Source organism: Amphiura filiformis, chromosome 3 (assembly GCF_039555335.1).
Source record: "Amphiura filiformis chromosome 3, Afil_fr2py, whole genome shotgun sequence".
NCBI lineage: Eukaryota > Metazoa > Echinodermata > Ophiuroidea > Amphilepidida > Amphiuridae > Amphiura > Amphiura filiformis.
Window position 1 is genome coordinate 13,064,889 of NC_092630.1, and position 25,282 is coordinate 13,090,170.

The window sequence follows — 25,282 nt, forward strand, 5'->3', positions numbered from 1 at the left end:
ATATGCTGATCATCAGATGAATAGATGTCCTTTCACAAGAACTTAATGTAATGTACCAGCATTATATGGCTTAGTTGCAGCGAACACTTGAAATAACATGTTTTTTAACTAATTTCACTGCCAATTTGGCCCAAAATGACAGAATCTGGGTTTTGGCCGTTTCCATGGCAACGGGCCAATTTTTGAATTTTTTTAGTCACATAAGTAGTCAACACCCTAACATGCATCATTGCACAAAATATCAGAAAATCTATTTTTTGAGGTATAGAGCCACTTCTAAAAAATTATGTTCAAGAGCTCTTAAAATCTAATTTCCATAAGCGAGAGAAAGAAGATGCAATATTCAGCATTTTCTGAAGTTCGTCTTCATCATTTGCGATCAAAACAACGTCATCAGCCCAGAATAAGCAACCTATATATTTGAACATCACAAATGCGAATACCGTTACCACTTTCTTTGAAAAGTTTAGCTAGCTGGTTTATATAAATGCAAAATAAAATTGGGGATAAGACACATCCCTGTTTAAGACCTTCTTCCACCTCGAAATATTCAGTGTCAATATCACCAAACTTTACTTAAGCTTCTACATTACAATAAAGACTTTCAATTAATTTCCAAGCACTCCCTCGAATTCCTACGTTCCAGGCCACAGAGAGAAGGCCATCCCTCCAAACCGTATCAAAAGCTTTTCGGAAATCCAGGAAAGCTAGGAAAGTTGGTTTGTTTTCAACTAACCTGGCAGCAGCTATACTCTTAACGACAAAAACGTGATCTTCACATCTATGATCTTTCCTAAATCCGCCCTGGATTTCCGACAGCACGTCATTATCTTCCAGAAATTCCGAAATTGAATTTGATATAATACGGTTGAAAATTTTGGAGATACATGAGGTAAGGGTGATACCTCTCTATAGTATCCCCGCCATTTTTGATAAGCTCATTTGTGATTGAATCGATACCGGGAGACTTGTTATATTTGGCTTGATTAATGGAATCAATAACCTCATCAAGTGTAAGTACAATATTATGCATAATATTATCTTCAGATACATCTAGATTGTTAAAAGTATGGTTGCTTAGATACTTAGTATTAGATATCATATCATTAATAAAATCTTCTTGATACAGCTGATTATTCATTTTGCCCAATGAATGGTAATATTGTGGGACCGACCGAACATGCACATGCAAAACGCAAACATCATACGTCAAAAGCTGTACGGTTATCAGTGTGATCATGATGCGGCTTGGTCACATTCATCGTGTATTTACTAGAACCAACGTATACACTTTGAGTATATCGTGAATTTTTTTGACCCAAACTTCGCACCGACTTGTGGGGACCGGCTATAAAATGTGTGCTAAACCTACCTGTTATACGTCAAGTTTAAGAGAACCAACATACTATAAATTAAAATGCGTTGCAATAGGTTTTTTTCCGTCAAGACGTAAAGGAGGTTTTTATAATATAGGATTTTTTGAAACACACGCGTCAACCTCAATTGTGGGACCGACCTAACATGCACATGCAAAACGCAAACTTCATACGTCAAAAGCTGTACGGTTATCACTGTAAGTGTTGTTTTAGGTGTTTCAGCCCGGGGGGGCACTTCAATATGAAATGGATATAGGTGTAGGGCTGGCACTTTCGCACTAAGGGGCATTCGGTGAGAGCAAAATGTAAAAAATATGGGGTCATTGGGTGAGAGCATGATTTATGGCATTCGGTGAGAGCAAAATGTAGAAAATATGGGGTGAGAACATGACCTATTTTTAAAATGAAATCTTTAGGTGAGAGCCAAAACAGCGCCACAAAATCCTCGAAAATCGAATTTCTAGTTCTAAATGGCTTCAAATTTCATTGTTTTTTCAAAATAAGTAACAAAATCAGTGATAAATGAAAGTTGCTGTTCAAATTGAACTTGTAAGGGTCTTTGGGTGACAGATCAAATGGAAAAATAGGGGGTCTTCGGGTGACGTATGACAGAGCATGTGTTCGTAAAAAAATATGGGGTCTTTGGGTGACATCGATGCTGAAAAAGGGGGTCTTAACAGTCCTACATACGCGTCACCTCCAAAGTTGGAGTGTGCCCCCCCCCCCCCGGGGTTTCAGCCAGGTTCCCACAACATAGCTCAAGAACCACAGGACCCACAAAAGTATATCTGTTATATTTTAATTTTCCCCCACAGGAGTATACGTTCTACACACTCACTATGAAATGAGCAATGCGAATTTTGCCAAAGATGACTACCATTTGCAAGATGCTGTGAACTACCAAATCGCAACACTTTAACTAAGGGTCAAACCTTAAAATGCGTTGCAATAGGCTTTTTTCGTCAAGACATAAAAGAGATTTTTATAATATAGGATTTTTTGAAACACACACGTCAACCTCAATTGTGGGACCGACCTAACATGCACATGCACATGCAAAACGCAAACACACTTCAACCGTAATTGTGTGTTTCAAAAAATCCTATATTATAAAAATCTCTTTTACGTCTTGACGGAAAAAAGCCTATTGCAACGCATTTTGAGGTTTGACCCTATTTTAAAGTGTTGCGATTTGGTAGTTCACAGCATCTTGCAAATGGTAGTCAGCTTAGGCAAAAATCGCATTGCTCATTTCATAGTGAGTGTGTAAAATATCACAGATAGGCCTATACTTTTACTACTTTTGTAGGTCCCGTGGTTCTTGAGTATGATGTTGTGAGAGCCTGGCGAACAGCTGCAACAACAACACTTACAATGATAACCGTACAGCTTTTGACGTATGAAGTTCGCGTTTTGCATGTGCATGTTAGGTCGGTCCCACAATTGCGGTTTGAAGTGTGTTTAAAAAAATCCTATTTATAAAAATCTCTTTTTACGTCTTGACGGAAAAAAGCCTATTGCAACGTATACTCCTGTGGGGGAGTTCGTGGCCATCTCTGTTGTACTCACTCAACCATGATTTTATTGTTTTACAAGTCAAGGGCTTTCAGAATAAAAATTCCTTTAAAAGGAATAGGGTGGGCAAATGAAAAATTGTCAAGAGAAATGAAAGAATGAGTAAGTCAAGTTCACAATAAATAAAAATTCCTTTAAAAGGAATAGGGCGAGCAAATGAATTGTCAAGATAAAGGTGTAGTTCCATATTGATAAGTCCAAGTAAAATAAAAACATGTTTCACGTCCAGGTTTTTGAAAAAAAAGGAGCAGGAGGGGCCTTTTATTTTTTGTATCGCAGAATCGATGTAAATACCCATATTTAGAGCTATTTTAACGTGCACAATAATGCCTGCAAAAAGGAGGAGGCCTCTTTTTATTTGTTGTTCTGAGGGGTAGGCCCCCTCTAATGATCTCGAAACCTTCCAAATTGTTTCTTGTATATTGAGAAGGCTATAGAAAGCATCTCAACTCCCTAGACATAATTTTTTTAAAGTTATAACTGAATTGCAAAATATAAAAATATAATAATGAAGAAACCTCCAAAAAGGAGGGAGGGGACGTGAAACATGTTTATTTTTGTATTTGGCCTAATGCAGTATTACTTCGATTATCACTTGTCATCATTAGCAGAGGAGTGAAATTTTGATTGAAAGAATTAAACTAAGGGACGCACCATTTGATACTGAGAGGGGGGTAGGAAGTTGGGGTCGGGGAAAGTTTTTTATTTTTTATAGTTGGTGGGGAAAGGTTTTTTTTTGCTCATGAAGTGGGTGAAGTTTTGTTTTTTTTGAAAAACTTCCTACCCCACCCTGAGAATCTAATGGTGCATCCCTAACAAGGTTTGTGTTTGAAGTTATATAAATAACGAACTAAGAGCATTCGAATTAGGAGATTGCTTTACTGTAATTATGAATTGAACTTTGCCTAAATGTTTGCTTTTGGTTATTACTTTGTCAATTGTACTTGCTTTGTATGTTATATTTTATCACTTTGTCATATATAGTTTTTATACTTGTTTTGTATTTCTATTTACTTTTAATATCCTTGATTAATGATGTAATGTAATGGAACATGTAAATTTATGTAGCAACACGGCCCCAGGGAAGACCAGCTCAAGGGCTGATCTGGGCTTTTCCGTGTATAAATAAAATTGAAATGAAATGAAATGAAATGACAACAAAATAAAAAAATAAAAACCTACACCATAGGACTGTACGGTAAAACATGTACCAACAGGCTACTTTTTAGTCACCCACCTTTGTAGGACTACACAACAAAATAGCCCTCCACCATAGGACTTTGCGGTAAAATATTTAGAGGAGTGTGCCAATTAAGGCCAAGTAAAAAAAATGTATATGTCCGGACTTTTTCAAAAATTGGTGAGGGAGGTCCTTATTATTTGTTATCGTGTTATTGTTTTACCATTCATTTCTGTGTAAAATTGCAATGGCAAATGTTTGTCAACACATCATAAAATCGGGGAGGCCCCTAATATTTTTGTTATTTCCCCAAAGCCCTACCCCTAGCTTGAAGAAAGTGTTTGCATTGTGTTTATAAATGATAACCAAGAACTTCTAAACATGTCATTTCATCACAACAATTTTATAAACAAAGTAAGGAAGCAAATAGGAAAAATAACTAAAATATTTGAAAATCTCCAAAAATCGGAGAGGGCGGGGACGATATACACGTTATTTATTTTACTTGGCCTAAACAATGAATCACCACTCATGACTCGAGGTCAAAACCATTATGTAAATAAGATAATGTTTGCATGGGGGATTTGCCATTTTGGTCTAATACCATTTGGTCTAATATCCATTTCGTCTACATCCATTTCGTCTAAACCCATTTGGTCAATATCGATTACGTCCAATAATCATTTGGTCCGATAACCATTTAGTCTAATAACCAATAAGTCTAAAACCATTTAGTCTAACAACCATTTAGTCTAATACTCATTTGGTCTATAACCAATAGGTCTAATACCCATTTGGTCTAATACCCATTTGGTCTACACACCGTTTAGTCTTACAAGCATTTAGTTTATTAATAAATAGACGAAATGGTATTAGACTAACTGGTTATTAGACCATACGAGTATTAGACCTAACGGTTATTAGACTAAACGGTTATTAGACCAAATGGTTATTACAAAAATATTAGACCAAATGGTTATTAGACTATATGGTTAGTAGACATATCGGTTATTAGACCAAACAATATTAGACTAAATGGACATTAGACTATATGATTATTAGACTAAGTGGCAATTAGTCTTTCTGGTAATAGACCAATTGAATATAGACTAAACGGGAATTAGACGAAATGGTATTAGACCAAATGGCAATAGACCTTGCATGGGATGTCAAACAAGGAAATGTTGACATAAATTAATTGACTGTTTGGTTTTCACGATGCTATTAATTTAGCCCAAAGATTAGGAAAACTAGCAAAACTGGTGAACTGGTACTGTTCAAATAAAAACATCTGCAAATCTTGCTGCAATTTCCAAATAGTATTTCTATTACTTAAATAATTATTTTTGTTATTTCTTTTAATACAAACACATTACTGCCTATGACGACTTTATCGTATTACTTACATATCAAAATCAAGTAATAATTACAAAACTCGCCGTAAACTATCACCTCTGTGGGTGTTTGGGATATAACCGGCACGAATATTTTCTCAACACTGCGGCATGTGAAAAAGTAGGTCAATAGTCAGAGAATACAGGTGCGGACGCCGCACCCACCCAAAAACTTGGGTGGTCGATCTGAATTTGCCTAACTTTTTCTGTAGAGGGCGCTTTTCAAAATGGCCGCCAAATTAACTATTTTTGACTATATCTTAGATCCAGAGGCTCATAGAGATATGATTTTGGTGTCTATAGGCCTACATATGTTTTCAGGGTCAAGGAACATGAAAAAACTAATAGAATAGACTTAGAATATGAATAACTTTTCTATTGAGGGCGCTTTTCAAAATGGCCGCCAAATTGACTACTTTTGACTTTATCTCCGCTCTAGAGGTCATAGAGACCGGACGTTGGTGTCTAAACATACGTTTTTAGGGCCAAGGAACCTCAAAAAAACTACTAGTATAGACTAATAGAATATGATTAACTTTTCTATTGAGGGCGCTTTTCAAAATGGCCGCCAAATTGACTACTTTTGACTTAATCTTAGCGTTAGAGGTTCATAGACCTGACGTTGGTGTCTAAACATATGTTTTTAGGGTCAAGGAACCCCAAAACATGACTATATTAGACTTGGACGCAGTAGGGGTGGACAGCCATCCTGAATTTCAAAATGGCCATCAAACAAACAAGAAGGGCACGTTCAAGAGATGATGAAGTTCATTGAAAAGAGAGGGTCACCGTTCTCTGCAGAGTGTCCCACACTGCTCCACAACTTCGTCACTAAGCAGGTGATGACATCAGTAATCAGATACGATGTACTAAATGCGTCTGAAAAAGGGAAGAACAAATATCAGGCTTTCCAGAGTGAAAGGATAATCAAGAAATCTGTAAAACTAAGAGACACTATTCACAGAGGGAATCTCAAAACAATGGCCTCAATTAAAGACAAACCCAAGAGAACAGTCCAGAAAGTCATCGCAGCCATGAATATGACTGACAAATCCATCGAAGGGGCTAGAGATAGAGGTCTTGGCACTGCTGATCTTCTGACATATGATGTCCTACCTTCCCCATTGCTGGTGATGACGGTTTAATGACCAAACCAGAAAAGAGCCAACTTGTTCGGGAATTATTCGATCTATAGAAAGGATAGAAATGTAAATGGAGGAGGTGTCTTCCTAGCCACAAAAGATAACCTGATATCAACTGACTTGCCGGAAATGGACGCAAACTGCGAAATTGTGTGGGCTAGTCTTCAATTTTCAAACTCCAAACCACTCTTCCTAGCCAGTTATTATGGCCCCAAGTTAATAATAAAAGTAAGGCGCTGGATGAACTGACAAACTCTCTTAGCACAATGCTTTCCAAACATAAGTCAAGATTCCCAAATGTCATCATTGGAGGGGATTTTAATTACCCAGACATTGACTGGGACACATGGTCATCAACAAACCCCAAAACAGCTGGTGTTCATAGAAGTTTTCTAAATTTCTTATTAGAAAACTCGCTTGCCCAGTTGGTGACGAAAGTTACCCGTCCTGTGTCAAATAGCATCCTTGACCTGATTGTTACCACAAACCCACAAATTATCAGTGATGTTGAAGTTAGTCCTGGTATCTCTGACCATAGCATCGTAACCTTCAACATAAATCTCAAACCCAAACAGCAATCCAAACCACCCAGGAAAATCTACAATTTCCTCAGGGCTGATGTTGAAAACTTGAAACAAAATGTTAAAGAACACACACACAGGAGTTCCTAGCCTCTGCCCCCCCAAAATAACAGTGTGGACACAAACTGGGAAAAAATTAGAGACAATCTAACTGAAGCAATGAATGCTTATGTTCCCTCAAAAATGAGCAGTGGGAAAAGACATCTTCCCTGGGTAACACCTGACATAAAACGCCAAATGAGAAAGAGGGATAAGCTACACTGTCGTGCCAGGAAGCAACAAAACAGCACTTCCTGGAAGCTTTTCCGCCAGTACAGAAACAAAGTTGCATCAAGAGTCCATAGTGCCCATGAGGATTATGTTAACAATGTAGTTGGTAACAGCCTGTCTGAGAGTCCCAAAAAATTCTGGTCGTACGTCAAAATGATGCGTACAGAAAACCTTGGCATTCCAACCCTGAGGACAACAACCAAACTCTGCACCACTGACCAAGAAAAGGCAACTGCACTCAACTCACATTTTCAATCTGTGTTCACCCAAGAGACTGATACATGTAGTATACCGCAAAAAGGTATTTCACCATATCCATCTATTTCGGAGCTCATAATTGGAGTTGAAGGCGTTGAAAAGCAGTTATCATCTTTAAACCCAACTAAAGCATGTGGCCCAGATGAGATACCACCCAGACTCCTCAAGACAGTTGCACCTGAACTTGCACCGGCACTTTGCTTTCTCTTCCAACAATCATATGACACTGGCGTAGTTCCATCTCAATGGAAACAAGCACTTGTTACAGGTATATTCAAAAAGGTCAAAATCAGATCCTGCGAATTATCGCCCGATTTCACTTACAAGTTTGTGTTGTAAAGTTATGGAGCATGTGGTTTTAAGTCACCTAGCCAGACATCTGAACAGCAACAGTATCCTACTGGACTCGCAGCATGGGTTCCGCGAAAACTGTCTACTGTGACACAGTTGATCACATCCTGTAACGACTGGGCACGCACCCTTCAACAACGTGGGCAAGTTGATGTTATCCTCCTAGATTTCAGCAAGGCATTTGACAAAGTACCCCATCTGCGCCTGTCTGCCAAGCTGGAATTCTACGGCATCAGAGGTTCAACACTGACATGGATCAACTCCTTCCTTAACAACAGAAGCCAGGCAGTTTCGGTAAATGGGACCCACTCACCCTGGGGGAAAGTAACATCAGGAGTACCCCAGGGCTCTGTGCTTGGACCAGCCTTGTTTTTACTCTACATTAATGACATCCAGGAGGAAATCAGTTCTAGTATGCGCTTATTTGCTGATGACAGCATCGTATACAGAGATATTGTGAGTCCTGACGATCATCAAGTACTCCAGAAAGACCTCAATGAGCTTGCAAATTGGTCCTCAAAATGGCTTATGCACTTCAATGTGGGTAAATGTGCCATCCTCCCAATAACTAACAAACGCAAAACCAGCCTCTTTGATTATACCATCCTGGGTCAGCCTCTTGCTAGAGTCGATCAACATGAGTACCTTGGAGTTACAATATCCAGTAAACTTCGATGGGATGCACACTGCAACAAAATCACGCAGAAGGCTAACCGCACCCTCGGTCTGATACGTCGCACCCTATCACCATGTTCTCAAGAGGTCAAGGCCAGAGCATACCAAGCCCTAGTCCGCCCTCAAATTGAATACGCATCGGAAGCTTGGAATCCGCATACCATCACCACTGTGGACCGCCTTGAACGTGTTCAACGGCCAGCTGCACGATTCGTTTTCCGGGACTACCGCAGAACAACATCCGTATCAGCACTAATCAACACCCTGGGCTGGGACTCACTGCACAACAGGCGTTTAGCTGCTCAACTGTCCATGTTTTACAAGATACACTATGGCCTAGTAAACATCCAGTTCCCCACCATCATACAACCAGCTACATACTTCAGCAGACATGACCACCAACTTAAGTTCAAGCTACCAGAAGCAACAATAGACAGCTATAAGTTCTCCTTCTATCCACGCACCGTGAGACTCTGGAACCATCTACCAACTCCTGCAGTATTGGCTCCTTCACTACCAGCATTCCAGGAAGTCAGCCTGCCGGCCATCCAGCAGATGAGGCTTCCTGTTGGTGCCAAGCTGCTGTAGTTCACCAATCCTTGTATATAGTGCACCCTCAGTTCATCACCAGTCTTGGTTTCGTCATTTTGTTACAGTCTTCACCTTATCTTCACCCTTGTTTCTGCACCCTTGCCTGTGACTTCACTTCTGCACCAAGTCCCAGTATAGCTGTTGCTGCATAGGGATAGCACCTTTGAAGATTGAAGATTAGAGGAAACCCTCAAGCCTGATGGCTATTGCTACCGGCATAAAGACGATTCAGCCTTCCTGATTGATGTCATGGCAGCAATCCGCAGAGTACCTCTATCATGACTTACAAGTTTCTCTGATCTGCTCTCAAAGTTTGCAGAAACAGCCTCTCTGTATAATCACCATGGCAGATGTTATTATATCTTTGCCATTTACCATGACGACGTTATGGCCGTCAAGCCAAAATAAACTGCTGCTTGAAACACTAGTGTATGCATTCTTGCGTGATAGGTCCATGTAAATGCATAAAGAGCCAACTGTTCTTAGCCAGCTATGCATTGACAGTGACAAATGGAAGTGCATAAAGATCCATAATGGAACAGAATATAACATGCAGCACCTGCAGTCTCAAGTTGAAGAGGCAGATATCTACACCAATTCCAAAGAACATGTCAACGTTCTGGCCGTCAAACCGAAATAAACTGCTGCTTGAAACACTATTGTATGCATTCTTGCGTGATAGGTCCATGGAAATGCATAAAGAGCCAACTGTTCTTAGCCAGCTATGCATTTACAGTGACAAATGGAAGTGCATAAAGATCCACAATGGAACAGAATATAACATGCAGATCTCCGTATACCCATGCATGTCCTAGATTGTGTCCGAGCTGGTCACAAAACATGCGTTGTTATATCCAACGATACTGATGTAACAGTTGCCCTGTTGTTTTATATGGCTACCTTTCTTCACGAGGGTCTTCAGGAACTGTGGGTAAGAGCAGGGAGAGGCAACATCTGCCCGTTTTGCCCCTCTCGATATTCTGTATGCAAGATTGGGCCTCATCAGATGTACACAGTGCTTCCTGCGCTACATAGCATCACATGATGTGACATCATCAGTAGAATAGACACAAAGAAAGCAGCCCTCAAGGCCAAACCTGTGGTTTACTTGCAAGGATTTGGCGCAACAACTCCACTAGGCCCTTCTTCTATCCAGCAGGCAGTGCAAGTCATAGATGCTGGAAACAAGTCCAGAAACTCAGAGCACATCAGTTTCACTTCTCAAAGACAGCTTCACACCAGAGTCTGCCACCAACATCTAAAGGTTTGGAACCTCACATCTACCGTGCATTCTTCAATGCATATGCCACCATGCATGTTCTGAATAGGCAACTCAACGCCCAAACAGCGGGTCTAGATCCACTACACTATGGTTTTCTACATGAGAATGGAAACCTTCTTCCTTTAACATCATGGAGATCATTGGAGTCATGTTGGTGTGGTGTGTCATTGCGGCAAATGTGCTCGTGCAACTTGCCGTGCCGTGCAGTGTCAGAAGACAGATTTAGCTGTAGAAATCTCAACAACTGACCTGATAGACAATATATAATTATGAACTATTATTCCGGACTATTATTGAACATAATCAAGTTCCTTACTCATCAAATGGTAAATTGGTACGGTTTTCTTATCACAAGCTAAGCTTAATTTTAACTGCCTAATTAGAGAATAAAGATAGGTTTTGTCTTTTGCCTATCAATATCGTGTCATAATGGATGGGCTGGCCAATATTTTGAGTAGTGGATGCCGCGCAGCCGTATCCACTACGATAAAAATATTGGCCAGCCCATCCATTATGACACGATATTGATAGGCAAAAGACAAAATCCTATCATTTATTCTCATTCTTATTCAGTTTTAATGTAATTTTTGCAAGAAAAAATGCCTTTTTTTCAGAAAAAAATAAAGTTACGTTCGTGAGGACATCCCCGTTGTTATAAATGAACGAAACCATCACGAACATCTAAGCCGCCAAATCGCGTTCTTAGTTCTCGCACGTGTATTACGCGAACGCATTATCGCGCGATCATTGAGGAGCAACAAGCGTGCCGCCGTTGCGTGGCGGCGCGCGCCCTGACAAATATCACTATCAACTATTGTGAGATATTATACACCGAAAACCAATCAAATTACGTGAATTCTTTACAAGACGCACCCATTGAATAAGAATGCCTAATAATGACAGTTTTGGAGGCTCCTGAGAAACTCTGTCGACCAGACGAAACTGTCAGGTTAAAGGCCCGGTCACACTGTGACGGACGATAAGCAACGAAAGGTGACGAACGTGAAAATCACAAAATGTTGACGGCAAAGCGACGACAAAAAGAGGAAAAACAAGATTCGGTGACGAGTGGGAACGACCTTTAGCGACAACACGACGGCAAGGGACGAAAGACTGCGGCAGGAAACGGAGACTAGCGACCAAATATGGACGTTGTCCGGGCGATGAGTGACGAAGTCTCGACGGAGCCCGACAACAAGCAACGAGGTCAGACGGCTGGCAGCGGATTTGCTTGCGGCAAGGAACGGCAGCTGACGGTGGATTGCGGTGATGATGACGTGGCTCAGCAGCCGACATCAAATCATGTGTGTGTGCGGGTCGTATAGTCCCCTTTGGCGTTCTCACTCTTCACAACGTTCTGATCATCCACTCAAAAATATCAATATCAATAATAATCAAAAATATTAACATCAATATCAACAATAATCAAAAATAGTAAAATCAATATCAATAATAATCCAAACTATTAATATCTATATCAATAATAATCAGGATTATTAACATCAATATCAATAATAATCAAAAATATTACACATATCAATAATAAACAAAAATAGTAAAATCAATATCAATAATAATCCAAACTATTAATATCTATTTCAATAATAATCAAAAATATCAACATCAATATCAATAGTAATCAAAAATATTACACATATCAATAATAATAATAAAAATTATATAAATATCAATAATAATCAAAAATAGTAAAAGCAATATCAATAATAATCTAAACTATTAATATTTATATCAATAATAATCAAAAATATTAATATCGATATCAATAATAATCAAAAATATTACACATATCAATAATAATCAAAACTATTAATATCTTTATCAATAATAATCAAAAATATTACCATCAATATCAATAATAATCAAAAATAGTATACATATCAATAATAATATTTTAAAAAAACCAATATAAATATCAATGATAATCAAAAATATTAACATCAATATTAATTATTATAATCAAAGATATTAATATCAATATCAATTAGGCCTATTATAATCAAAGATATTAATATCAATATCAATAATAATAAAAAATATTACACATATCAAAAATAATCAAAAAAATTAATATAAATATCAATAGGAATTAAAATATGAAAATCAATAATAATCAAAAATATTAACATCAATGTCAATAACAATATCAATAATAATCAGAAATATTAATATTTTTGATTATTATTGATATTATTTTCTTTATAAGAATTTTAAAATTGCATCGTGTCGGGTAGTCTATTGAAATCGAAGTGGACGTTTACCAACGACTACCAATGAAATTGTGACGACCTCAAAACGACTAGACACGGCTTCGCACGGTATGGAAACGTCAAAGAAATGAGGGTTGCGGTCTCCAACGAAATCTGAACGGAATCACAACAGATTCTTTTGCCGTCACAAAATTTTCAACATGTTGAAAATTTGCCAACGAACGCGACGAATAATTGCGGTCGTCTGCGGTCGCTGACGGATTCGTCAGCGACAACTAACGGCAGCTCACGGTGAGTGGCGGTAAATTCAAAATTGCAATTCGCAGCTTATCGTCGCTTGCCGTTCACCCCTATTCGTCACTGTGTGACCGGGCCTTAATAGCCATGTGCGCTTGGGTCTGATTTGAATAGTATATTATACCATTATAAAATGCATTTTGACCTTGACCTAAGGCGTCGGCACGGATGCTGATGCACTCTGCCTTGCCATCTGATCCATGGTGAATCCATGCCATACCACTCGGTTTTTGGTCATTCTTCCTGTTGCTGCTATGGAGGTGATATTTTTAGCTAAGCAGTCTGTTTTGATAGTGTCCATCCATCTTTTGGGAGGTCTTCCACATGGTCTTTTCCCATGTACATTGCCTCTATCACCATTTTTATTTTTAATGCATTTTAAGCATGGACAAAACCATGTAGATGTTAAACTTAATGCTCCCATTGGATACTAAATTTATAAGACCTTACAAACAAAAGTATAGCCACTAAAACTATGACTCTTTGCTTATAAATAACTAAGTTATAAATAACAATGTTAATTTTTGGCGGCCATTTTGAAATTCAAGACAGCTGCCTCAAAGGAGGTGCCAGTGACTAAACAACTGGTCTTATTGGATTCCTTGGTAGTAAAAACATAGATATAGACACCAAAATTGTGTCTCTACACACTCCAGAAACTGAGATATTGTCAAAAGTAATAATTTTGGCGGCCATTTTGAAAAACGCCCTCTATAGAAAAAGTTAGGGAAATTCAGATCAATCACCCAAGTTTTTCTGAAAGCCCTTGACTTGTACAACAATAAAATCATGGTTGATTGAGTACAACAGAGATGGCCATGAACTCCCCTATAGAGCCTAGAGTAGTATTTTAAGGTTTTACCTTATTTTAAAGTGTTGCGATTTGGTAGTTCACAGCATCTTGCAAATGGTAGTCAGCTTTAGTAAAAATCGCACTGCTCATTTCATAGTGAGTGTGTAAAAAAAAAAAAATATCACAGATATACTTTTGTAGGTCCCCCGGGGTAGGTCCTATGGTTCTTGACTTATGTTGTACAGCTATTGAAGTTTGCGTTTGGCCAAATATTGTGTCAATACTTAAATAACATGTTAAAATATTTGAATCCAGCAAACACCGAAATAGTGTTAATAACATCCCAAAAACATTCTTGAAAACTTGATACAAAACATTCCAAACAGAATGTTATTTTGGGGTTGAAAAAATATTTTGCGAAAAATGTTTGCCCAAAATATTTTCAATAACGTTTTAAAAACGTTTTTATGACCTTTATATAACCCGACATTTAAATGTTATTAAAAGGTTTTGAAAAAAAAAACATTTTAAAACGTTTTTATACCCTTTATATAACCCGACATTTAAACGTTTTCTGTAAAACATTTTTGTTTGCTGAGCAGTAGATTATCAAAAATATTTTTAAGGTTATGAAAACGTTTTATACTCTTAATATACCCTATATATAACCCGACATTTAAACGTTTTCTGACAAAGTAGCTTAATTTTCTATTGTTCTTCACGTGCAAAACATTGCAGACTCCACAGTTACAAACCTCAAACTGTTCTCTACCTTTACAAGTAATTCGAGGAACTCAGGATAAAAAAACCAAAAAAACACATGACACATTGGTAAAGCGGAATTGGTATTCGGAATAGAGAACCTTTTTTCATATTCGGAGTAGAGAACACAGTGACTTGTTTCGAAATAAAGAACCTTTATTCGTTGGAATAGAGAACCCATATTTGAATATTCGGAATAGAGAAATTTTTTCATATTCGGAATAGAGAACCTTTCTATTTTCGGAATAGAGAACCTGTTTGTGTTTTGGGAATTTTCGGAATAGAGAACCTTCTTAATAGAGAACCGTTTTTTCGGAATAGCGAACCTTTAATCATATTCGGAATAGCGAACCTTCGAAATAGCGAACCTTCTGAATGGCGGACCTTCGGAATAGCGAGAGGACTCCCTTCAATTGGGGCTTCATTTTGACATTTCCAACTTCTAAGGGGTACATCCCCTCTCAAATCATGTGGCATTCACATGCTAAACTCAAAAACAAATATGTGTCTAATTCACCCACATTTATAAACAGATAGACACCCCTTCTGGCACATTAAAAGGTCACACACTTCTGTACTCTTTTATTTGAAAAGAGTACAGAATCCTATCGGGTGTGTTATTATTAGCACAAGTTCCAGGACACGCACATATTTAACTATATAAGTTCTGTACACTAAAAGCCCATGCAACAATGCTCAACAAACAATAATAATGTAAAGTATGCCAGATTAGAAGAATAGTACATCATGTTTATTCAGTGTAAGCTTTTAATGTCTACTTAAATGACATAATTATTTCAGTTTGAGTATTGATTGATTTTGTATTCATTTTAAAGAAATTATTGTTTTTGATCAACTTGAATAATCACTTAACGATTTTCCTCATACCAACTTTGGTCTATTTTGTGGATAAAATATAGAAAAATATTAAATATCAGAGAGTATAGTTGGCTTTTGCTACTGAAAAGGAGATTAATCCAGGCCCAATTACTGATAATTGCCCCTTTGGTCAATTCCACTTCTAGCTGGACAAGCCCACCCCAATGATAAACCACAGCAGACAATCCAAAAGATAGAAAATTGTTATGTAATAATGTTATTATGAAACCTGTTGGCACACTTTTTGATAGTTCTATAATGGGAAATCAACAGGAGCTAATTGGAGGGATTAGTGGCTTTGATTTTTATACCTTTTTCGTAGAGCAACCAGAGTACAGGCCTTGCCGTTTTAAGTGAGCGATCGCTCTCACTCGCCATCGCTCGCCCAAACTCGATTTCTAGTGAGCGATTTTCCACTCACCATATACAATAAATTTGGCTTGCTGAATCACCCAAATTGAATCTAAATTACATTCAAGTTTTAGCACTTCCAATGTATTCAATTTATCGTAATAAACTAGTCTTGATTTCTGAAAGACAGGATGTCAGCAGTGCGTAAGTGTGTCATACTGATTGCTCTTTCAGACCTAGAGAGTGATTCGACCACTAGCGAGTGATTCGACCACTAGCGAGTGATTCGATTACTCGCCTAGCATCAAGGTAGTGAGCGATTGACCACTCGCCTTTGAAATCTAGACGGCAAGGCCTGGAGTATAAACACTTACTGGTTTTGTCAGGCAAAAATTGTTATCAGATGAAATAATATTAATCTACTTAGTCTGAGCATTTCATTCAGAAATGACCCCACTTCTTATAACTATTTCAAAGGGATATGCAGTCATTTCATTTTGGCATCCAAAATTTAAAGACCCATTCAGTGATCCCAGCGCAATTAAGTGCAAAAAAAATCAAAATTGTTTCTAAATTGCTTAAAAGTGAAGGATAATAATAATAAGCCGCACTTATTAAGCGCCTTTAACCCAACAGGGTCTCAAGGCGCTTTACAAACCATGAAAAATACAATCATAAAGCTACAAAAAACTACCGGTACTTAAAATACAGTCTTAAAAACTACACAAAAATAATTTCAAAGAAACAGAAATACTGGAGGGACTGATTTCGCCAGACCGCAGCGCCAACGTAGAAAAAAAGAAAGTGCATCACGGAATGGCAGGAACCCTCGCTCCAGCATCCATATACATATTACATATTACATACAAGCAATGAGGAATAATCAAATAACTAGTGAGATGCATGCATATTAAAACATATTAAATTTAGACACGTGCACACAGAACCAGCTGTGAAACACTAAGTAAATAATGTCAAATTGCACGGAAGCGATGACACACAAAAATTGATATAAAAGAGGCCATACATATATACAAAAGCCAATCATTGATTAAAAAGAAAGGTTTTCAGTTTTGTTTTAAAAACGTCAATTGATGAGGCAAGCCTGACATGCTGAGGATAAGTCATTCAATTTGTCATTTGATATATTTGTCAAAAACAAAGAAAACAGCAGTATTGAAGTTGAAGCCCCATTCAAATACATGTAGCTAATTTATATACTGTCAGTATATAAATTACAGATTCATGTAAAATGTCTTATTTTGTCTTAAATACACGGCTTTCGGCTGAACCACTTGCAGGCTATGTTAGCACAACTATGACAATGACAAAGGTACCAATATCTGAATTTTGATGATGTTTACGATCGTCCGGTTGAGCAAATCACTGAATGGGCCTTTAAGACCAACTTCCAAATATTTTGAAAGAAAAGTCTAACCCTGCTGCTGAATTTGACTTGCATAATAACTGGTTTCTGTATATATTTTTGAAAATAGAGCACTCTTTAATAAATGTCAGGTATGTCATTTATTCAATCAGTTCTGTGTTTAGTATCAGATTACCGTCATACACAGGCAATATATACTTTTCTTTATATCACTCATACATAAAATCTAGACAGTTCATTGGTTGATTGCCATTTATCATTTTTACCATCAGCCTCTCTGTGCAATAGTTTTTACCATCATAGTGCTGCGCCGTAGTGCGCCTGCGCCAGGACGTGCACTGATTCTTTGACTCGCCGATTTAGTTATGGGCTGGGCATCAAAATGTGAAGTACAGGTATGTCACAGCAAAACCTGGTGTTATGTTGATGAAAAACTGTATTCCCTATTTTACTATCTTAAATAGTATTTTTGAGTAATAGAATGTATGAGTGATATAAAACAAATAATTATTAACTGTCTTAAATTTGTGTGATGGTCGAAATATAATCACTCGGTGAAAGATGTATTGTTCCATCTTTCACCTCGTGATTATATTTCGACTATCACACTTGAACTTATCAAAATGGACTACTGTAAAAGTGGAAATTTTCACACAATTAATTTTTTGCACTTTTCCAATTTTGAACTGTTCCCCTTGTTTTTCAAGTTTCCTTACATTGATCTAAACACAAAGGGAATATACTAATGTGTTGTTATAGCAGCTTGGAACGGAATAGCGCGAAAATAAATGTAGCGCAAAAATGTCCACTTTTACAGTATTCCAGTTGAAATCAATACACCCCATATGGACGACATGACCTTTATCTTCCACACAGGGGGGTGTAGATGGATGGATTCACCCATTCAGTAACCCATTTGAAATTCACACTCCCTGTGTGGAAGATTAAGGCATGTCTTCCATAAGGGACATATAGATTTCAACTGGAATAGCCCAATGACTGCATATCCCATTAACATGATTATCCATATTTTTAAGTTTGTATGTTCAAGTACTTGTAGTACTTTTAAGTCTCAACTTATTTGACTGACATTCAGATTGACTCGCATACAGACAGACATTCCTGTGATTTCCATAGTCTATTTCATAAACCCATTGATGGTGATCATATCGACTGCTTCACTGTTGTTTACTCCACAGAATTAGAGAAAGAGAACCTAGACTCTAGCTAAACGGTTTCCCTCGGAATGCAATCGAGGCATTCGTTGTCATGCAAGCATGACATGGATGATGGGCGTATTTGAGAGATGCACTTGATGCGACCTACACACTATACCAAGATGCTTCAGATGAGACGCAGAATTGTTTTCAATAAACCTCCGCACAGCAAATACCCCCACTTTTCTCCCAATAGCTGATGGCACGATTGTATGTGGCAGTATAGGGAGTCCCGATTCTCCTTCTCTAATTCTGTGGTTTACTCTTAATTTTAATATTGTAATCTTTCCCACAGTCTCATAGATACTTCATAAACCACTGATACATGTTCATCATACAGTCTCCTTCACAGTCCACTTTGGAAAGGGAATGGTTGTTGCCTGGATATACATACAATCTGCAAATAAAAATAAAAATTCAGAAGTTTATATTTTAAACGTAAAAACAAAATAAACAGGGATTTACGGATTTAATATTATATTTTTTATTCATTCATATTATAGGTTTGTGATATATAAATGTTGTAATGTCTACATCTATATTTATTTTTTGCTTTTTTAATGAACTTTTCCTTTTAAAGGTGAGCGACCTAATTGACAGCATCACTGCCATCCCACTTTGCCCCAAATTTGGTATCAGGTGAAAGCTCTTTATTTTTCTCAGAACTTGTATAAACGAACTTGGTAGTTGATGGATGGTATACCACAACAGGATACACATTTTTGCTTCTACAATCCAAACTAGATAAAGATCAAAAATTTTCCACCGTATGCAGAATTTCAATGGGGGGAGGGGTGCTGATTTTGAAAAAGTGGACTTTTTTCCAGGGGGGAGCAATTTTGTGAAAAATGGACTTTCTGATTTTTTGCTCACTAAAGTCGTAAATTCCAAAATTTTGGGACTTTTGTATACTTTTCCAAATTTGAAAGGGGGGGGTGCGTTGCAAACAAAACAAACACAATTTAAATAGATAGCAATCCGTTGACACACCATACGACAGCACCGATGCCACGTGCAATTGATACACTACAATAACATCTATTTTATTCTTTTCATGTTGAGTTCTATTTGTTGTCGTTTGCCCCCTCCCTACGACGCTGGTTAATTCAATCAGTTTATCTCGCAATCAGGGGTTGGGGAAAAAATCCATGATTTTAAAATGCTATTTCTAATATGGTAGATCTATAATAGCTGTGAGGCTTAAATTTAACCAGTATGTAATTGAAAATTGTCATAAACTAAACTTTTCTAAGCAAACATAATCATCATAAACTAAACTTTTCTAAGCAAACATAACCATCTGCATTATTTACTCTTGCATACAGCAAATGCAGCTTTATGTCTTCAGGTTGGTAGAAATATAAAATATGCAACATACATTGTTTGTTATTACTAATTGATTAATTGGTGGTTTTTCCGATTGGGTTCTGTACCAGTGAGACATGCTTCTGGCTCACTCCAACTTTTTTGGTGTTTTTTACCATATTTTCCAGTAATTTTTATCATCTAGTGGTGTGTAGCTGTTTTTATCATCTTATAATAGTGTACCTTCTTGTCATCTGTGAAATCTGGATTTCTGGGATAAGTTCCAAGACTCAACTGAATCAAGGTATCAAAATTCTGCAACCTTGAACATTTTTAAGCTTTCATGACTGCTGAATTCTGTTCCTCATTGAACTAAGATTACTACCAAACTTTTTAAAGCTGCAGCTGGTCTGCCAACTCAACATTAGCTTATTAAAATGACTTCTAAGGCTACTCCTCCAAGTTTGTACTTTTTGCTATTTCTTGGTTTGTTTACAATCTGCCATCGTATACAAACATGTGTAACATCTGAGCTACAAGTACACATTCTGAGAGCCTGAATTACAACGGTAGACTAATTCCATTCTTCGACACAACATTCAACCCAATCAAGAACCCATATTTTTCTACGTTTGATGCACACATACCAACATTATCTGAAGCTTATACCATTTCATTCAGTTGTGCATTGAATCCTCATCAGGGTAGAGGACTGAAGGTTAGTTCTACACCGTTTCTTGGCTACCCAAGGGTAAACTCCCCTGTTCATTATAGTCAACTTATTGGCTGGTGACATCAATTTGAACCGGGACCTACCCATTTCTCAGATTTGAACTTGAGCTTTGATAGTCAGGCGAGTGATGACGGACTTTCCTCCGATGAATTTTCATTTAATTTACCTGACGATGGATCTCAACGTGGGACTGGGATTGACATTTTATATTTAAATGCACGTAGTATTAAAACCATAAGAAAAAAGAAACGTATAAATAAAATCAGGGATTACTGTGCAATTCAATCAAAAAAACTCTATGACATTATATGTGCCACGGAAACATGGCTGAACAGCAATGTTAATGATGCTGAACTCTCTGATTCGGACTATATTTTGTACCGTAAAGACAGATCTAATCATTGGAAGACCAGAGGTGGTGGTCTCTTATGTGCAATAAAAAATAATATTATGTCGCTACATAGACCAGATCTTGAACCTGATAATGATGAAATCATGGTGTTGGAAATAAGACCTAAAAAGAAAAAAAAAATGGTCATTGTATTATGTTACAGAGAGCCAGATGGTTGTGTGGATACATTTGTTCAAAATCTGCAGCTTGTTTTGTCCAAAGTTGCCTCTGAATTTGATCAGTTCCATGTTATTGGTGACTTCAACTTGCCCAAGATCGATGGCTGCAGAAATATGAATAATGTACCCCCTGCTGAACTGTCTTTCTGTGATGTCATAAATTCTTTTTTACTGACCCAGCTTAATTTTATTCCATCCCGTGATGCATGTAAAAATATTCTTGATCTTGTACTAACTACATCTCCTGATAGGTTATCAACTGTGGTTCTCTCGAGTGAAACGTTTCCTACTGATCACAAACTTTTAGAAATGCGTATTTTAACCAAAGTTGAAAGACTTAAAAAAATTTGTCGTGAAGTGTATAATTTCAAGAAAGCAAATTTTAATAATGTTAGACATGAGATGGATAATGCTGACTTATTTGATTGTGTTTACAGTGCTGGCACTGTTGATACTGCTTGGTCAAATTTTAAAACAATTTTTACAAATGTTCTTGACAAACATATTCCTAAAATCAAAATCAAGGATAGCACTACTCCAGACTGGATTGATTCTGAAGTTCGTCATTTACAGAAAAGTAAGTTCACAGCCTGGAAGCGAGCACAGAAATCAAATTCTGAGCATCACTGGTCAAAGTTTCGGAAACTTCGTAATCGCCTGAAAATCTGATTGCTGTTAAATATGACCAGTTCATTGATGATTTTGGGTCTACGCTTCTGGAAAATCCAAAACGTTTTTGGTCATTTTTTAGATCCAAAACCAGATCAAAATCCTTGCCCCAGGTCATCAGTGATACCAATGGTGTAACCGCTTCCACTGCTAAAGAAAAGGCTACTCTCTTTAACAGTTATTTCTTTTCTGTATTTACCAAACCAAAGAATGATCTGAACTTTCCAAATATTCCCATCTTTGAACATGAATCATTAGGATTTTGAACTTCAAAATGATGATGTACTTGATATTCTGAAAAATTTGAATGTTTCCAAAGCATCAGGCCCGGACGGTATATCACCACGTGTCCTAAAGGAATGTGCATATCAAATTGTATCTCCCTTATGCCATATTTTTAACTTGTCTCTGAGTGAAGGTAAATTACCTCAGGAATGGCTTGAAGCCAATGTAATACCGGTTTATAAAAAGGCCGACAAACAACAGGTTGGAAATTACAGGCCAGTATCTTTACTTTGTATATGTGGGAAGATCATGGAGAGAGCAATTGTCAACTTGGTTTTTCCTCATAAAAGAGAGGCTCTATCATCTTCAACATGGCTTTATAAAGGGCGTTCCACTGTCACTCAGTTGCTTGAAGTTTTTCATGAAGTCAGTGCAGCCTTGGACAACGCTGGGCAGGTCGATATGGTTTATCTTGATTTTTCCAAAGCGTTCGACAGTGTTAGTCATAAATTACTCTTATACAAACTCAGGTCTTTTGGTTTTCATTCTGGTCTACTTAATTGGTTTCAAGCTTATCTTACAAATCGACACCAACGTGTGGTTGTTGATGGCGTCCAATCTGATTGGCTTCCAGTGGTTTCCGGGGTTCCACAGGGCTCTATCCTTGGGCCACTCCTTTTTGTTTTATACATAAACGACCTGCCCAGTGTTGCCCAACATTCTAAGATTGCTTTATTTGCCGATGATGCTAAGTGTTTTATTAATGTAAAAAACCTTCAGATTGTGAGCAGCTTCAGTCAGACTTAAATGCACTAGTCAATTGGAGTAATACCTGGGAGCTTAATTTTCACCCTTCCAAATGCCAGGTCATTTCCTTGACAAGATGCAGGAAACCCATCCTTTATGATTATAATATGAATGGCACAACTCTCAGTAAAATTGATACCATCAAAGATTTGGGTGTTGACATATCAACTAAACTTGTCTGGGATACCCATATTAATAGAGTTGTCAAAAAATGCAATCGTAAGATGGGCATGATCATGCGTACAGTAGGGTTCAATGCCCCAGTAAAAGTTACCAGAACTCTTTATAGTTCCCTGATCAGGAGTGATCTTCAGTATGGTAGCTGTCTTTGGAGCGGTACATCCAAACATAACATCCAAATGTTGGAAGGAGTCCAAAGACGAGCTACCAAATTCATTTTACATTATCCTGATCAGGATTATAAGGAGAGGCTTACCAATTTGGACTTACTCCCCCTTACTCAGGAGAGACAAAAGTGATCTCTTGTTTTTTTACAGATGTAGGGAGGTCACTATGATATTAATGTCAATAATTATGTTAAATTCAGCCAAGGGAATGGGAAGGACCATCCCACCACTAGATTATCTTCCGATCCATTTAAACTCAAAATTCAACGTTGCAAAACCGAAGCGCACATGACTTTTTATTTTAATCGCATTGTGCAGCTTTGGAATCAGCTGCCTTTGTCTACAAGGACAGCCGGTTCCTTTTCTTCCTTCAAATCCGGGGTGGTTGAATTTTTGAATTCTCATTTTACTCAAAATTTTTGTTCTTTGAAAACATGCTCTTGGAGCTCTTACTGCAGATGCTCGAATTGCAGGCTTATTTAATTTGGGATGGGGCTGTGATGGGTTTTTTTTTCCAATAATTTGTTTTCAAAAATCGAAAGGTGGGATGGTCCTAGAGGTGATTTTGCACCTGTTTGTCCCATTCTTTTCGCTGGCATTTTATTCTTTACTTTGTCTTGATTATTAGTATGTGCAATATTTATATAATATATTTATCTTTGTAATTGTATATGAGCCAGTGATGAAGCATAATAAATAAATAAATAAATAAATAAATAACAAGTTATCATGGCTGGCAAGACACCTTATCTCACTTCTTCTGCTCCACACATATGTAAATTGGGGAGCTGTTAGGGGATAGTCATACCAGTTGTATTATTGTTGGCACTCAGTGGTGTGGTTTATCAAGTGGCAAGCACATTGATAACTGTCCCACGAAGTGGTATCGTATAAATTGATTGATTGATTGATTGACTAAATAATGCATAATTGTAATAATCAACTTACTTAGTCTCTACACCCCTAGCCTTAACTGCCTTGTAGTATTCATAACCCTGTTTTGGTGGCACCCTTCTATCTTCTGCACCAATCATAAGTAATATTGTGATAATCAACTTACTTTGTCTCCACACCCTAGCCTTAACTGCCTTGTAGTATTCATAACCCTGTTTTGGAGGCACCCTTCTATCTTCTGCACCAATCATAAGTAATATTGTGATAATCAACTTACTTAGTCTGCACACCCCTAGCCTTAACTGCCTTGTAGTATTCATAACCCTGTTTTGGTGGCACCCTTCTATCTTCTGCACCAATCATAAGTAATATTGTGATAATCAACTTACTTTGTCTCCACACCCCTAGCCTTAACTGCCTTGTAGTATTCATAACCCTGTTTTGGTGGCACTCTTCTATCTTCTGCACCAATCATAAGTAATATTGTGATAATCAACTTACTTTGTCTCCACATCCCTAGCCTTAACAGCCTTGTAGTATTCATAACCCTGTTTTGGTGGCACCCTTCTATCTTCTGCACCAATCATAAGTAATATTGTGATAATCAACTTACTTTGTCTCCACACCCCTAGCCTTAACTGCCTTGTAGTATTCATAACCCTGTTTTGGTGGCACCCTTCTATCCTCAGCACCAATCATAAGTAATACTGTGATAATCAACTTACTTAGTCTCCACACCCCTAGCCTTAACTGCCTTGTAGTATTCATAACCCTGTTTTGGTGGCACCCTTCTATCTTCTGCACCAATCATAAGTAATATTGTGATAATCAACTTACTTAGTCTGCACATCCCTAGCCTTAACTGCCTTGTAGTATTCATAACCCTGTTTTGGTGGCACCCTTCTATCTTCTGCACCAATCATAAGTAATATTGTGATAATCAACTTACTTTGTCTCCACACCCCTAGCCTTAACTGCCATGTAGTATTCATAACCCTGTTTTGGTGGCACCCTTCTATCTTCTGCACCAATCATAAGTAATATTGTGATAATCAACTTACTTAGTCTACACACCCCTAGCCTTAACTGCCTTGTAGTATTCATAACCCTGTTTTGGTGGCACCCTTCTATCTTCTGCACCAA

General features: G+C 37.6%; 2 protein-coding genes across 5 annotated transcripts in view; one reads left to right on the forward strand and one right to left on the reverse strand.

The window, feature by feature from the left end:
• The first annotated feature begins 7,431 nt into the window (after positions 1-7,431).
• Positions 7,432-9,390, forward strand: LOC140147070 (uncharacterized). Its single transcript, XM_072168842.1, has 2 exons — positions 7,432-8,044; positions 8,294-9,390. The coding sequence occupies exons 1-2, from the start codon at positions 7,432-7,434 to the stop codon at positions 9,388-9,390; spliced, it is 1,710 nt and encodes a 569-aa protein (XP_072024943.1).
• Positions 9,391-15,013: 5,623 nt separating this feature from the next.
• Positions 15,014-25,282, reverse strand: part of LOC140148064 (acylamino-acid-releasing enzyme-like) — a 66,919-nt gene continuing 56,650 nt past the window's right edge. For 2 of the 4 annotated variants that reach the window (XM_072169915.1, XM_072169916.1), the window contains exon 22: positions 15,015-18,986. In XM_072169915.1, coding sequence (XP_072026016.1) covers positions 18,887-18,986 — 100 coding nt within the window. In that variant the 3' untranslated portion in view covers positions 15,015-18,886. Of the gene's footprint in view, positions 18,987-25,282 lie in introns of all 4 variants that reach the window. The other 2 variants (XM_072169918.1, XM_072169917.1) reach the window with 2 other exon arrangements.